Source organism: Cavia porcellus, unplaced genomic scaffold, assembly GCF_034190915.1.
Source record: "Cavia porcellus strain 051 isolate PalLab524CR breed Dunkin Hartley unplaced genomic scaffold, mCavPor4.1 scaffold_10, whole genome shotgun sequence".
NCBI classification, from domain to species: Eukaryota; Metazoa; Chordata; class Mammalia; order Rodentia; family Caviidae; genus Cavia; species Cavia porcellus.
This window is the reverse complement of record NW_026947493.1, coordinates 59,966,643-59,982,913: the sequence shown is the minus strand read 5'-3', so window position 1 is coordinate 59,982,913 and position 16,271 is coordinate 59,966,643. Positions and strand designations below refer to the sequence as shown.

At 35.2% G+C, this 16,271-nt stretch overlaps 1 protein-coding gene across 7 annotated transcripts in view; it reads right to left on the bottom strand.

Moving 5' to 3' along the window:
• Lrrcc1 (leucine rich repeat and coiled-coil centrosomal protein 1) overlaps positions 1-16,271 on the bottom strand; it is a 35,076-nt gene that overhangs the window by 1,992 nt on the left and 16,813 nt on the right. For all 7 annotated transcript variants that reach the window (XM_063257511.1, XM_063257514.1, XM_063257513.1 and 4 more), the window contains 11 exons: positions 15,604-15,751; positions 14,633-14,781; positions 8,266-8,470; positions 7,600-7,739; positions 6,827-7,028; positions 4,456-4,641; positions 3,315-3,489; positions 2,112-2,275; positions 1,545-1,753; positions 1,319-1,456; positions 212-347 (listed from right to left, as the gene is read on the bottom strand). In XM_063257511.1, the coding sequence (XP_063113581.1) occupies positions 212-347; positions 1,319-1,456; positions 1,545-1,753; positions 2,112-2,275; positions 3,315-3,489; positions 4,456-4,641; positions 6,827-7,028; positions 7,600-7,739; positions 8,266-8,470; positions 14,633-14,781; positions 15,604-15,751 (1,852 nt within the window). The remainder of the gene's footprint in view (positions 1-211; positions 348-1,318; positions 1,457-1,544; positions 1,754-2,111; positions 2,276-3,314; positions 3,490-4,455; positions 4,642-6,826; positions 7,029-7,599; positions 7,740-8,265; positions 8,471-14,632; positions 14,782-15,603; positions 15,752-16,271) is intronic.

The following is a 16,271-nucleotide window of genomic DNA, read 5'->3' as shown; positions in this document are numbered from 1 at the left end:
GCAAGCTAGGATCAAACTTACAATTCTTGCTTTATTAGATTTACACTCCACACTAAATATTAGTAAGCCTGCTTTCAGGATAGTTTCGTAACATCTCTCACATCTACTAGGTTATAAAATCTCATTGCCCCTCTTCTTTGTAATTTTCAATGATCTAATTGACTAAGCTATAACCAATACTGATTATTAGAGTAAATTTTTTTTACGATACCTTTAAATTTGCAGAATCGATGTATTTCTGCTTCTCAGTTGCCAGTTGTGTTATTTCAGCTTGATGAGCTTCAATAATTGCATTTACTTGTTTTTTGAAGATATCATCCATACTGTGAAGTTTTTCAACTGCATTTCTTTAAACAAACCCAAAAAATTTCAAAACAAAACTACATGAAAAACAAAACCCAAAACCCATACACTTATGAGAGATGTGTGTATGAGTGGTTTTAGGGGTAGAGGAGTGGATATCCATAGGTCAGGAGAATGATATTATATCTTTTTGTTATTTTTTGAGACAGGGTCTCTACAGGTAGTCTAGGCCTGCCTCAAATTTGTGGTCACTGGGCTGCCTCAGCCGCTGAGTGGAGGGATGATGAGTAGGTGCCTGGCTTATCCCTTTGTCTCTTGACATGAGAAATGATCAATAAACTATATTCAAGCAACTTTTTACGGTTTGATGAAGTATTTTAAAAGGCCTACTTATGTATACAATGAAGTAAAAGCTTATTTTCCCTTACCACTCATAGAATGCACACAAGAATGGTAGTGCCTCTTTAAAAATCAGCTCTCATCTTTAGCTTATATAGATTGCTTTGTGAATTTGCTCCTGGTTTCTTAAGGAGCTCACCAAACATAGCATTATTTACTGTCCCTCAATCAGTTTTAAAACAATCATAAGAAAAGCAAAAAGCAATTACTATTTGTGAAGCACTATTCTACAAATTACCTAATTCATATAACACATATATATTTATTAATACGTATTATATGCATACATGTCAATTTTTTATCTAACAAAGGTAGGAACCAAATTACTATTTTAATTTTATAGATGGAATGGAAATACAAAATAAAGTTCTTGGCAGGTATGTCCCACGTGTTATGTATGTATGTATTTATTTTGAGATAGGGTCTTACTCTGTAGTTCAGGTTGGCCTTGAACTCATGGGGATCCTCCTGCTACAGCTTCTTGAGTGCTGGGATGATAGGTGTTTGCCATTTGGTTTGTCCCAAATATTTCTGGTACCTGTTTCTATATATTTTATCCATCCCAATTCAACATTTATGTTTCAAGATCTCACTTCCTTTAGGACTTAATACTTACTTTTGTAATTCAATACTTTTGTCCCTTTCTGCTTTAAGTTTCCTTTCCTTGCTCTCAAATTTTTCTTTCACTTCTTTTACTTGTGTTTCAAGATGACTTAGAAGTTCTCCTTTATCATGCCATTTCTGATTAAGTGCACTAAATGAAAAGTAATTTTAAAAGTATATTAGTTATATGAAATTATTAAGCTTCATTTCTCTTCTTTGTGGAAAATATTATATAATACCTGTAAGCTTTTCTTATTTCTTCAAGTTCTAATTCCTTTGCTTTCAACTGTTGTTTCAATTTTTCCTTTCGTTCATTGTGCTTTTCCAGTTTTTCTATTACACAATCCAGTTGTAAAGATTTTTCATCAAGTTGTTGTTGAGTACATTTTTCTACTTCTGTGATCCTTTCTTGTAATATTTTGATTTGTTCATCTTTTTCTTGTAGACACTTTTAGAAAAAAATAATCATTTTTGTTAATTGTAAATGTTTCATTTTGATTAGATATGGTTTAATAAATTAACATTTAAAACAGTATTTTAAACAAAAAATGTTGATTTTGCTAATTGACACTAAGTATTTCTAGTTATCTCAAAAACTAAAAAAATTTTATGTAAAATTTTGGAATAAAATTTAAATTAATAAATCTCTAGTAGCATTTTAAGAGTACATGGGTAAATATTATAAAAGAAAATACATGACTATAGCACTTGGGAATCATTGAGACATTATTTTTTGGATACTTTGACCTCCCCAGAGTTTCAAACATGCCATTTGCTCTTTTCCCAAAAGAAAACTTCAAACTTACATCTTTTAATTTTCCAATAGTTTCAGTTTGGTCTTCTATAACTTTGTTCTTTATTTTTAATGTATCACTCTCATTTTCATTTGTTTTTCTCAGGGATTCATTCTCTCTACATAAACTTTCAATTTGGGCCTCTAATTTTTCACGATTTTCAGTCAGACATGATTCTAAGAAACAAACACCACAAATTAGAAAGTTTAATACATCTTGCAAGTTTTGTATAGTATGAAAATCTAGACATAGTCATCTAATGTACTTCTATGAAGAAGAGATGGGAGACCAAAAACAAAAAAAACCAGAACAAAAAAAGCTTTCTAAATACCTAAAACCACAAATACTATCAAGAACAAGTAACTTAAGACATGTAATAATTAATTCATGCCATGGCAATCAAACCAAATATTAAATGTATCAACAGAAGATTCAAAAAACTTTGTACTGAGAATAGGCAAATGAGAAATGCCTTGTTAAAACCAGTATCTAGATATTCATAATTTTTTCTTTTTCTTTTTCCTTTTGAGACAAGATCTTGCTATGCAGTTTAGGCTAGCCGTGATCTCACTTTGTAGCCCACGCTGGTCTTAAGACTCAACAACAATCCTCCTGTCTCAGCCTCCACGCACAGTTCATAATTTTTAAGGTATTACCTGTTACTTTATAGTAATTGGAAAAAGAATGAGACCAAGGGCTTATCTAAACTTAAAATACTTTTTACTCAGATACTATTTTATATTTGTGCATGCATAATAGTATTAATATTAAAAATAAGTAGCCCAGCTATATTAGCAAGAAAACAATGTATCAGAGCTAAAGCATTTTGAACGTTTATCACAAAGAAATGGTAAGTATTTGAATAACTATTTTTACATAAATTTATATTAAAAATTAAAAATATCTGGGCTGTAACTTTTTTTTCTGGCAGCACATTAGACAGAACTCAGGTTTGCACCTGCTAAACAAGTACTCTTATACTGAACTGTATTTTCAGCCTTCACAGCTATAACTTCAGAACTAGTATAGCAAGCTATTTCTCTTTTCCTAAGAGGTGTTCTTTTCTGTTTGGCTGGCAAATGTCTACTAATTCTCCTGGTTAGAACATCATCTTTTTTCTTGGCCTCTCTAGGTAGTTATATCCCTTTTACTCTAATACCCAGATTTAGTTCACTCTAAGAATGGCTATTTCCATTGAAAATTTGAGAGTTTTACCCTGTTGTATCAGCTCATGTCCCCACACTTTTCTTTCTGTCCTTAAACCATAAATTAGTGATTCCTTGGCTGCTAGCTCAGAAATAAGCTGGTTTTTTTCATGCTTGAGAAGTTCTATTTGAATGCGCTTCTCCTTGTCCTCTTCAATCAAAAGTTCAAGATTGTTGATTTGATTCTGTATAGCCCCCAAAATTAAAAAAAGCAAAATAATTATTATATTAAGTGTTTATTTTATTTTTGCCTTTTATGAGAAAAATGTTATTTAAACAAAGTATTGCTAAATTTTATATCAAAAATTTTAGTTTAATGATAAATATAAGTTTACGAAATAAAGTCAGTAAGTGCCATGCCTTTGAACACTGTCACTTTTATTCAAAAATTATAAAAGAACTATATCTGTAATACTGAAAATTTCTCAAGAAGTATTTATACCAATAGTTTAAAAATTAACTTCTTGGGAGTTACCTTGTACAAAATAGCAAAAATGTCTAAAACTAAGACAACAATAAAGACATTATAGCTAAGTATGTCTAAAAACCACCACCATCGGCTGGGGATTTAGTTCAGCAGCATAAGTGCCTGCCTTGCAAGTATGTGGTCATTAGTTCGATCTCCGGTACCAATTAAAAAAAAAAAAAAAAAAAAACCACAAAAAACACCACCACAACCCCTGCAAATTTAATATTAGCAATCCAAATCAAGTTTACCAAATTCTAACTCTTTTGAGTATCACCTTGTCAATTTTTTTCTGCAGCACTTATTTAATTAACATGTTTCTTAAAATCAATTCATTTATTTTACTTGAAAACTTTTTTTTTTGAGACAGGGTCTTGTTTGTAGTTCAGGCTGGCCTTCAAATCCCTCTGTAGCCCAGACTATTCTAGAACTCACCGTAATTCTCCAGGACCCAGTTTCTGTAGTGCTGGGATTACAGGCATGCGCTACCACACATGTTCTACTTAAAAAACTATTTTAATGTAAATCTGTGAAATCCTAAGTTTTTTGTCCTTAGTTGTAATTTTCTCATACAGAATATACAATTAGTATCATTCAAAAGTTCATTTTGTTTATTCCCTAAAATCATAACAAACAAAAAAGATGTTAAAAGATTAAAAGAAAACATAATGTTAGAAAGTCTTACCTGTAAATTTGCTGCTGTTTCCTGTTTCAATTTGGAAACTTCTGCTAGTTTTGATTTTTGTTCCTTTACCATGCAGGTTAAATCTTTAATTAAAGAAGAAGATTCATTTTCTTTTCTTTGAGCCCAAATAAGAGCATGTTTGCTCTTGGCTAATTCAGTTGCAACATTTTCAAAACCTTCTTTAACCTGTATTTCAAAATTACATTATAAATGGCAGTTCTCAAAATATTTAGAAATATTTGCTTCTGGAAACAGTTTACATGTTTCATTTCTAGAAATAGTTTTAACAAAAAAATAAAATGTAGGTAATTTGTTTTGATTTAATAATTTGAAGAAACCTGGGGACATTATCCATTTGTCCAGTTATCCAGGGAATTAGTGAATCCAAAGCCAGAATTAATTGATTTGACAAGTATTTTCTAAGGTCCTATTGTATGCCAGCCATTTTCTAGGTAATGGAATATACCAATGAATCACATATGCTAAAATCTCTGCCTTTGTAAAGGTTACGGTCTACTGGGTACAATAACATATGGCTTAGTATACTTATTGTTAGGTATTATGCGCTTGAGGAAAAAAGGGTTAGAGGAATATGAAGTATGGAGAGAAGGTTCAATGATAAATAATATAATCACTGAGAAAGCAACCCTGGAGCAATGACTTGAAGGAAGTAAGAAAGGAAGCTATGCAAACAAGCAGAGCAAGGGCTCTACATAGGAATGTGCTTGGTATGTTGAATGAAAAACATAAAGGCTAGTGTCACTGGAGTTGCATGGATGAAGGGAAAGATGTTAGGAGATGTTAGGAGAAAGAAGTATTTATACCAACAGTTTAAAAGTTAACTTACTGGGAGTTACCTTCAGGGTTACATTGTAGAGGGTTTTAATTGTGAATAACTTTGAGGGTTAAGCTGATTAAAATGAAGGGACACTAGAAGTCTTTGAGAAGGGGAAATGCATGATCTAATTCATATTTTACTGCTGGTGTCACCAGTATAAACGGATGGACATGGTGGTGGGGGGGAAGGGACATGGTGAAGTATGATCAATTTAAAAGGTTCTTAGAACAATATGGGTGAAAGATAATGTGAATTATACCAGAATAGCAGTAAAAGTGATGGTAAGAAATGAACATAAATATTTTTTGATAATGGTGACACAATTTCTTGAGGCCTTGGATACGAGTGCCAGAAAAATCTGAGTCCACAATATTCTAATGAAGCCTAAGCATGTAGAAGGCAGGAGGTATCATTAACTGAGATGGAAAGACAAAGTAGAAAGTTTGGGGGAAGCACAGTAGTTAGGAGGTAGAGATGTTAAACAGGTGCTTACACATAGAAGTCTAGAATTCAGGAAACAGGTCTAGGCTGGAGATAAAAAATGATGGGAAAGGAATTTACCAAGAGATTGACAGTATTTGGAAAAAAGGGTTTGATTATTAAAACGTGGGCATTCAGAAATAAAACCTCTATGAAAACAGACAACAATAAGAGAAATTGAAAATAAATGAAATAACAGGATGCCAAGAAAATCAAGGAGCAAAGTAAGTTGGTAACCAAGAGAAAAAAGAACTGATGGGCACAAGCAATCAACAGAGATCTAACACTGCTCTGAGGTCAAACCAGATGAGGACAAATTGATGATTTTCAGTGTGGATGCTGCTGGCAGCTTTTACAACAGGAGCAATGGCAGAGTAGTACAAATAAAAGCCTGATTAGAGCAGGATAAATAAAAGTAATCTACTCACTTCCCCAAAGTCATAGTTGATTAGTCTAGGGGTTGATAAGTCTAGGATAGAGAAGAAGAGAAATCAGTCATGGCAGATGACTTTGAGAAGTTCTGTTGTTAATGACAAGAGAAATAAGGTGGTAGCCAGATGGGACAAGAGAGTTTTCTCAAGAAGAGAAAAATCATAGTGTCATCTGTATGCTGAAGGGAGAGGTTCAATACAGAGGGAAAAACTGCTCATGTAAGAGAGTGAAAGGGAAGATTTGCTGAAGCCATATCCTTAAGGAGGGAAGAGAAAATGGGGTCTAGCGTATACCTGGTGTGGCCTTAGGAGCAAGACTGCCAAACTGTCAGGGGTTTTCCAGGCCATGATCTTTACTGGAAATACTCAACTCTAGTTTTCCAGTACAACAACAGTCAGAGGTAATATCTAAACAAATAGGCATGGCTCGTTTCCAGTAACGTTTCATTAAAAACGAGGGCCTGTGATTTGCCAAACACTGCTCGGCAGAAACGAGGGTGAATTCAGATTCCTCAAGTCTATTCCAGCACTCTCTTTACTTTGCCATGTATAATCTTAGTTTTTACCAACAGCGTGAAAAGCAGCTATTATTTATACGAAGAAACAGGCTCTAGGGACTTACATCTTTAAATCTTCTGGCTTCCACAGATAAAGCAACACGGAATTCATGTTCTAACTCTAAATATTGCTGATTTAATGCATCAATTCTCTCTTGGTATTCTTTTATTTCTTGCTCATGCTTTCTCTCTTCCTTGCCTACTTCCTTAGCTAATGCCTCCTGGAACTCAGCATTACTAAAAAACGCCCTTGTTTCAAGTTCTTTCCTGGAATGAAAAACAAATACAAATCAAAGGATGTTCATGAAAGGGAAAACTTTAAAAGTTCTTAAATAGTTCTCAGTCTTTTCTTTTCCCTAATGTTCATTTAAAATCAGTAACACAGAAATCTGTCCTAAGCAGGTACAGAAAAAATACTAACTTTTATTTGTGTGTGTTTTCTTTGTGGTCCTCTACAGAAAAAGCTTATTGCTTCCTGTTTTAGAAGAGTAACACTAAATAACAAGTAGTTACTTTACAGTCAATCAAAAGTTTTCTCCATATAAAAAATAAACTTTCAAGTGGATTTGGAGAAATGCAAAATAAACTTCAATATAAGCTATACCTCAAATAACAAGAATAAACATTATCTGTAAAAGACAATAATATAAACACCTATTTGCTTTTTAGCTAGTAGTTTTTGTTATAGGACTGATTCTAACACACATATAATCACAGTATTTTCCGTGAGCTAATTTTTTCAGACTTCACCGATAATGACTGTCCTTTAATGTTGGGGGCAAACCCAGCTCTGTCGATTATTAAATGGGAGTACTTTTCTAATGCATTTTTCATGTACCTGTGCTCCTGTTCTTTCAATGCCAGCAGTTCATGAAGTTGTTGCACTTGCTCCTTTTCTTGGTGAAGAGAAGTTCGAAGTAAGCTTATTTCTCTATCAGCAGCTGCGGCTTTGAGTTCTACCTCTTGGAGAAGTCTCATCTGGGTAAAATGTACATAATTATAGTACTTAGATAACAATCTCCCTGCTTCTATTGTAATGTTAGTTATCATAAAAATAGTGCCTTATAAAAATAGTGCCTACTGATTAAGTTGATTTTCAAAATTAAACCAGCAATGCTATGGTTATAAAAAGTGAAGCCACTAAAGCCACTGAAGTTCCACGTATGCTGACACTAGTTACTCAGCTGCATCACAGATTTTGATGGGAATTTCTACTCATAAAGCATGAAAAAGAAATTCTTTCAAGCTTCCAAGTACTTTTAACAACTAGCTCTGAAAATATAATTTCAATTATCTGCAATATTCCCACCAACTCTACACAACTGCTTTGTGTAAGCACTAGTTGACTTACTTTAGACATAATTCATCAGGCTACACAACTGTTCCATAATTTAAATTTTGCAAATAGTCTAACATTGTTTGGGCTTATTATACGATATTGTTTCAGGATAGACGCTGTGACTTGGTGTTAACCCACTGACACATCATTAAAAGGTAAAAATACCTGTGCTGCTTGGTGCTGCCCTTTCTGTCTCTCCATTTTTTCTAATGCTTTTTCCAGGGTTCTTAAGTGTCTAAGGTGATCCTCCTGTTGATCTCTTGTTTTCATTAATTCAATAGTTAGCTTTTTAATTTCATTTTGAAGTTTGTGAACCATACATTGAAGCTGTGCCTTAGAATTTCTCTCCTTAAAAATAATTTCCTTTAGTCTAAAGCAGAAATCATATATGGCGTTAAGTACAGTGCACATATAAAAATCATTAAAGAAACTACTGTGTTAATGCTTATAGCAGAGAGGAGGATTTGAAGTATGTTTCAAACACTAATTATAGTAAAAAATGGTCTGAAAGCAATGTATACCTTTCCCTTATCCCTGAAACTAACATTGGGCCTTAGGGAAAATTTCTAGAAAAGTTAATGAAGTTTATCTATGTAAACTTTTTTTTTTATTATTATTATTTTTTTTTTTTATCGGTACCAGGGAACAAACTCACAACCGCGTACTCACAAGGCAGGCGCTTATGCTACTGAGCTAAATCCTCAGCCCTGTAAACTTTATTATTTCACAGCAAAATTTTACTAAACATCAAATGTGTTTCAGGTATTGTGCTAGATATGGACTTGTAGTTTAAAAAGAATTCAGTGGTAAGCAGGGGAAACAGACATGGATATAGTTATAAAGCTACATAAGTACAATATGAACAGTTATGCACAAGTCAACTTTGACTTCCCTGAAGACACCATGATTAGTCCAAGCTCTGTATTAGTTAGGACCTGTTGACTACAGCTGAAAACTCTTTAACTAGTTTTATTTATTTATTTATTTTTTAAACAAAAGTGAGAATTTACTGACCACGTAACCGGCTTTAGAGAAAGAGCAGGTGGCACTACTCTTAGAGACCTTGAAACCACATAAGTAGCACTCTGGCTCTTCATGATTCTTCTTCCAGATACTAACTCCAGGTTTTCCTACTGCTCCAGGCAGCAGGCAGAGGATAAAAGAAGACCATCAAAATCTCTGGGCTCATATTCTGTGAGAAAGGATTGTCCTTCTCTACATCAACTCAGAAATGTCAGAGGGAAGGGTCTCTGGCTTAGTTTGGTTTACATGTGCACCCCAAAAATTTCACCATGGACTGATTTGTTATGTGTAACTACCTTGGGTTAAGTGTTTACCCGTTAACTACTACAGGCACAGAAGTCTTTGAAGATAGAATACCTAGTATTTGGAAAAGCTTTATGGGGTTAGGCAGCCACCCCAATATATATCTACTGTAATTTCCAGGTCATATGAAAAAAATATATCCCTCAAATTCTATGTGTTGGTCATATGACACTTCTTGTTCTTTTTTTTTTTTTTTTTTTTTTTATTTAAAGAAAAGGAAACGAAAAAAAAAATACATGGAGATTAAAAAAAAAAAAGGGTAGAAATAATACTAAATTACAGACAAACAAAAGGTAAGAAATTGCCAGTTGATAAGTTACAAATTGTCATCTTCGAAACGGCTGTTCAGGTTATAGAATTAAAGTATTTAGAATGACATTCAAAAAAGTGACCCTACAAACCATTCTGCTCTATGGCCGAACAAAAGCTCCGTAATATGATTATCAGTCCCACCTATTTGTTTTACATCTCTAAGAGGATAAGGTTAACCATATCAAAACAGAACAGAACATTTAAAAAAAAAAAAAACAATTTAAAGAAATACCGATTTCAAACAAGTCCACTGGAGATCTACCTTATCTAACTGTCTCTAGCTTCTTACAAATAGTTGTCCCTAACTTCACCCACTTTCTATACTTATTGCATATTATAGAACTAATCAAATCATTACAGGATGATGGAGTCTTTTTAGGTCCTTAAGTTCCAAATTAGGGAAGACAATAGCAACTACCATCGCATCTCTCATTCTCTTTGTGATAGCCGTCCCCATCTCTGCATATGCTGAAGTTGAGCTGAAGAAACCAGTCCAGAGTCATTTTAATCAGCAATCAATAGATTGCTAGAATTTATATTATAATGCTACAAAATAAGCCTCGGGTTTTTCAGGTCTCTTCCTCAGAGTATTTGTTCCTATCCTCTCTGTATTATAGGGAAAACCAAGTCATAACAAGACAGCGAAACAATTTCCTAGATAAACATGCAATGGATAAGACTTATAAAACTATAATATAAATGATCTTCCGTAGCTACTATGTTTTCTCTTGTTATTTTCAATAGATTTGTCGACAACACTGGCTTATTATAGTTAAATATACTATCACCTATTTTTATAAAAACTTATCTTTGACTGCATTGTAGTATTTGAGAGCTGTTACTGATTCATACCAGTATGGATATCCTTTACATCTTGTCATGCTCAAAGTAGTTTCCTCTACTTTTAGGGTTGATTCTAACACGCATACCGATTTCAAATAGGATCAGTCAAGGCCAACCAATAGTCTTATGATTCAGATACAATTAAGATCAGTCATAGTAAGACAATGTAAGTAATACAGGATTTCAGCCTAAGTCAATAGGAAAGTAAGGATAGTTACCATGGTATAACCTGCTATTTTTGGTTCTAGAGGTCTGTGTCCTCAAATCTGATATGAGTGGACAGACCAGAACAAATTTAATTCAATCTAAATATGGCACTAGGACTACTGTGTCTTTTAAATCGTTATACACCATTAGCAATGACCTCTGCTTTTTTTTTTTTTTAATATAGTTTCAGAGCTGTCTCTACCAAAGACTAGCTTACCGTCTCTGCCTCATGTCTGCTACTCCACTTTTCTGCTATAATTTGTCCACCTTATTCCCTCATTCCATGGTCTGCCCCGTTCACTGAGGCCTCTCTGCCACTGTAGCTGTAATCCTGATATCTCTTCCTCTCTTTCTCTGTAATGTCCTTCAGCGCTCTCTGTAGGGTTGGATTGGTGGCCACGAACTCCCACAGTTCCTCCTTGTCTTGAAAGTATCTTATTTCTTCATTAATTTTTAGAGAGAGTTTTGATGGATATATGAACTTAGGTTGCATATTTTTTTCCTTCAGGACTTGGAATATTTCTCCCCACTCCCTTCTTGACTTAAGAGTTTGTGTTGATAAGTCTGCTGTTATTTTGATAGATTTCCCGTTATAGGTAACCTGCATCTTTTCTCTGGCTGCTTTTAATATTCTGTTTTTTTTGGTGGATTTCTGGGATCTCGATTATTATATGCCTAGGCGTAGATCTGTTTTGGTTGTAGGTAGCTGGCGTTCTGTATGCTTCTTTTATCTGGATATCATTTCTTTTTGCTATATGTGGGAAATTTTGCTTTAATATCTCTGTGAATATTTTTTGTGTTTCATTTTTGGATGTTCCTGCTTCCTCACTCACATTCTTTATTCTTAGGTTATGTATCTTTTTATCATCTTCCAGTTTTAGAATTGCTTCTTTCTGGTTCCTTGTTATTTTTAAGAGGCTTTTTCTTTCACGTTCATAAGCCCTAAATCTCTCTTCAAGTTTCAGAAGGTTGTCTTTAGTTTCTGTCAAGGCATTTTGCCAATATTCAATGGAGTTTTTAGTTTCCTGATATTCTCTTTGGATCTGTTTCATGTATTCTAAGTTATGCTTAAATTCTTCTTCAGATGCTTCTCTTTCTTTTCTGATTTCCTCATCTGTGATCTCTTGGGCGGGGCTTGTCATTTCTTTAATTAATCTCTTTATATCTTGCCTCACTTGGATCAGGAGTACATCTTTAAATTCCTCTATGAGATCATGTAAGTACTTTTTAATTTCGGCTGATGCTGTGTCGAGCAATGGATGGTTACTGTGTTTGTTCTCTTCAGTGTTTAGTTCTCTTGGGTTTAATTTCTCCTGTTGAACAGCTGGAGATTTTTTTTAATTTTTATCTCTTGTCATGTTTCTGGTTTCTTTCAGACTGTCCTGGAGTTCTCTGGCCCTCTCCGAATTGCTTAGGGCCTTTCAGAAGTGTGCTGGCTTGAGTTTTTGCTGTCCTCCCCAATTTGCTGTTATCTGGGGTAGGCTGGGATGCAGGGGCGGTACAGTCTAGTCTCTAGCCTCTGTGTCAGTTAGTTCATAAATTAGGCTGTACTTTCTGGTTGTCACTGAGTTGTGACCATTCTGCATCCGCCCATTGGGCCCCAAGCAGAGGCCTGGTCTAGCCCCAGTAGCTCCTGCCAGTTCTCCCTGAATCAGAAGCAGCTGAGTAATGGCACAGGATTCTGCCCAGGTCCCAGCCGTTCTCTTCCAAACCTCTCTGTGATAGGAGCTCTAGAAAAGCAGATCTGCCCAAAACCAAGATGGCTCCCACTAAGTTCTCCGTGCGGAGCTGAAGCCAGCAAGCAATCAGACTCTGCCAGGACTCAAGATGTCTTCCACCAGCCCTCCCTACAGGGGGACCTGGTGATGTCACAAAGCTGCGGTTTCTGCCGCCAGGCTAATATGTCTGCACCAGACTCTGTGTTATTGATTTCCCCGTGGTGGCGGGCCAGCTGTTCTCTGGCCAAACCCAGCAGCCGCAGGGGTTTTCTGTACTCACCAGAGTCCGGTGCAAGTCCCCGCTCCGGGACCTCCGCACACCAAGCCGTCCACTTTTCCCCCCCTCGCGGCTCAGTGCTGACCGGTCAGATTTCTGTGCACCGTTTAGATTCGAAACGCCAGAGCTCTGTACATCCGCTCTGGTGCAGCGATGCAGAACTGGCTGCCACCTGGAGTCTCGATCTGGGTCTCAGTTTCCCGCAGTCCCCAAAAGCAACTCAGCTTTTCGTGCTGGGTCCACGAGTCTGTTCGTTGATTTAAGGGCGCGGGATTTGCAGCCTCCGTTCTCAGCACGACTTTAAATCCTCCAGCTGTACTGTCTTGGTTAATAAGAATCGCTATCGATTTGTCTGGTCCTCTCCATGCTGTCTTTTTTTTTAGCTTTGAGTTTGAATTCTCTGGAGAGATTCTTCGCTCGATCCCCTAGCTCGCCGCCATTTTCAGACCCCTCGACACTTCTTGTTCTTATCAACCTTCCTTTTAGTTTTGGTTAGAGTCTCACTGTATCGTTTGGGCTGGGCTTGAACTCATGGAGATCCTCTTGCCTCAGTCTCCTAAATGCTGGGATTACAGGTGTGCACTACATGCCCAACAGCCCTCCTTTTATCTTTAATGACAGTAGTCTCTAAACTGATCTTCTTTTGCTCATGCTCTCAACGCACATGACATGGTACATGGGAGGGTGTTAGAATTTATTACTCTGTAGGATATGCACTATGTAGGATAGAGGCAGACAAGTTACAGACAAGTAGAATGGAGTAGTTATTTAATCCATAAGGTTTAAATTAAAGCAACCGTTTTAGGCTGTAGAGGAATAGTTTCAAATAGTGATGGTGAGCCTTTTGGAGCTTTCAAAGATAATAAACAGCCCACTGCTGTACATGTGCCAGGGGCTCACCACCACCGGTTTAGAAGACATAAACACAACTGGTTGTGGCATGTAAGAGAAGGGAAGCAAAACAATTATTCTAGATTTCTACTTCCAGTGGCCGACTGAATATTGATGGCCTACAGTTTATTAGGGCAAAGAATACAGCATAAGAAATTAGGAGTAGTCTGCCTAAGGATATGCTACATTTAATCCATTTATGAGAAATACAGGTCATGCCTTTTTAGTAGAAAATTAGATGAACAAATGTGTTCATCAAGGAGATCTGGATATGAGCTATGTTTATCAATTTTCTATTCAAATGAGGTCTTATGATGGGAATTATCCATTGTACAGAAATGGAACTACTAGCAGCTTCCAAACCCTATCTGTGGCAAGTACCAAATCTAGAAACCTACTGTTTCTTCAAGGATAAGATACAAAACCCAACAGGAAGTCCATGGAAAAATGCTATAGTAATAGAAAAAGGTGTAACTTTTAGAAATAATTATAGAAACAGAAAAAACACTCTAGTAATGTACAGAATAGAAAACAGACATATTAATGCCAAAAAAATATATAGGAGGCAGAATGAAGAAGGAAAAATAAGAACAGAATTGAGAAGCCTGAACAATCTGGTACCAATGCCCATTGCAGAAGATAAATATGTGACAAGACATCAAAAGGATCTAAAAAGCCTACAAGACATTTGCCAAAACCTGCATGTTACAGAAAAAGTTTGCCAACCTCTGCTTTTGTCTTCTTGCTCTTTACTTGTAGTACTGATACTTTTTAGCTCAAGAGTTCAAATAAATGCACCCATTTATTTTATAACAAGTTAGTAAAGCACTATAATCTTCCAATCAAATATCATATTTTTATCACACTACAGCTAGTTGCAACTAATACATTTGAGTTCAATATTCTTTTTGGTATGAGACAAATTGAAACTTATTGCATATGCTTTGATCTTACCTACCTATCTGTGGTTAGAAGAGCCAGGTTATGAATATCTTTTTTATCACTTGCTTTTTTATGCAGTTCATCAATGTAATCCATAAGTTTCTTTTCAGTTTGTTCAGCTTTCCACCTCATTTCTCTCTCTTGGTCCAGCTGTTCAACTAGGGACTGAAAAAACACTTATGTGAAGTCAGAAAAGTTACCTAATTTATTATCTCCATTTGTTCAGTTGTATATGGAAATAACAATATCTCTTTCAAAGAGCCTTGTGAGAATTAAACAAATTAATGAAAGCAAAACCTAACAGTGTCTGGCACTTAATATCTATAGAATAAATGTTAGTTGCTATTATTACTGCCAAAATGATAGCACTTTTCTCAATATTCAGTCCCCACAGTTGAGAATAAGGAGAAGAAAATAGTAAGAAGACCAGCAGCACTGAAGGAGTAACGCAATTGTGTTACTGGGAAGAAAGGTAGACAATACAGTCCAAAGGCCAGTCAGTATTCCAACAAGTAAAATGACAGCAAGTTAATGAAAAATGTAAAATAACACATTAACATCTACTAAAAATTCTCAACAACATAAGAACTGTTCAAGTAAATACTGAGTAAGTTCTAAATTTCTGAATACCTCCTAATTTTTGTCTAAAAACTGTCCTGTACTTTGCCTCTCAAGTGCTGGAATTATAGGCACGTACCACCACACCCAAAAACAAGTGGAAACACTAACACTGTTTCTCCTTCCATAAACGTGCAGAAAAGCTGATCTTCACTTAAATCTGATCTTAAATGTACAATTCTACTCTTTCAAAGATTACAAGAAAGGAGTATTACACAAAATCTGGAAATCAGGAAGAGAAAAATAACTTATCTTCATCAATCCACTTAGATTACTCAAAATGATTTTTCCCACAAAAACATGCCTTAATTTTGAGACTCTAAGCTTAAAACTAAGATTATAAAGTTTTAAAAATCTTTAAAATCATACCCTGTAAGTGTTGTCTTCTGAGCCACTTTTGTCTATGGTAGTGATTTCATTCTTTTGGTCTTCTAATTCTTGCAATGTATTACAATTTGCTAAAGATGAGCTTATGTATAAATCCTTAAAATAAGGTTGCTTCATTTTACGGTTGTAACTGCAAAGAATAAAATAGGAAATAGCTCAAAGTAAAGTACATTATTAATACTGTTCTCTAGAATTAATATTTTTAGTAATTACAGAAATAGCTTTTTAGAACAAGGATATTAAATAGAATAAAATTTGAAAAAAATGTGAGTGTTTTGCCAGGTTGTGATGGCTCATACTTGTAATCCCAAGCACTTGGAAGGCTGAGGCAGGATGACTGACATGAGTTCAAGGGCAGCCTGGGCCACCTGAATTCTGAGTGAGTTCAGAGCCAACCTGAACTATGTAGTGAAACCCTGTCTCAAAACAAAACAAAAGTCATGAATTTTATAATAGATGTGCTATGTTGATGAATAATAAGAATCTCAAAATTACAATGGTAGGATGACACATAAGAACTGGAAAAATGGTAAATATAGTAATCACATTTAAAATTGACACATAATCGGGAAAACAGATTATGTCACTAGCCAGAGACTAAAGAAATTTCAGGATATGTCCTGACTACAATTAAACTGAATGAGTATATA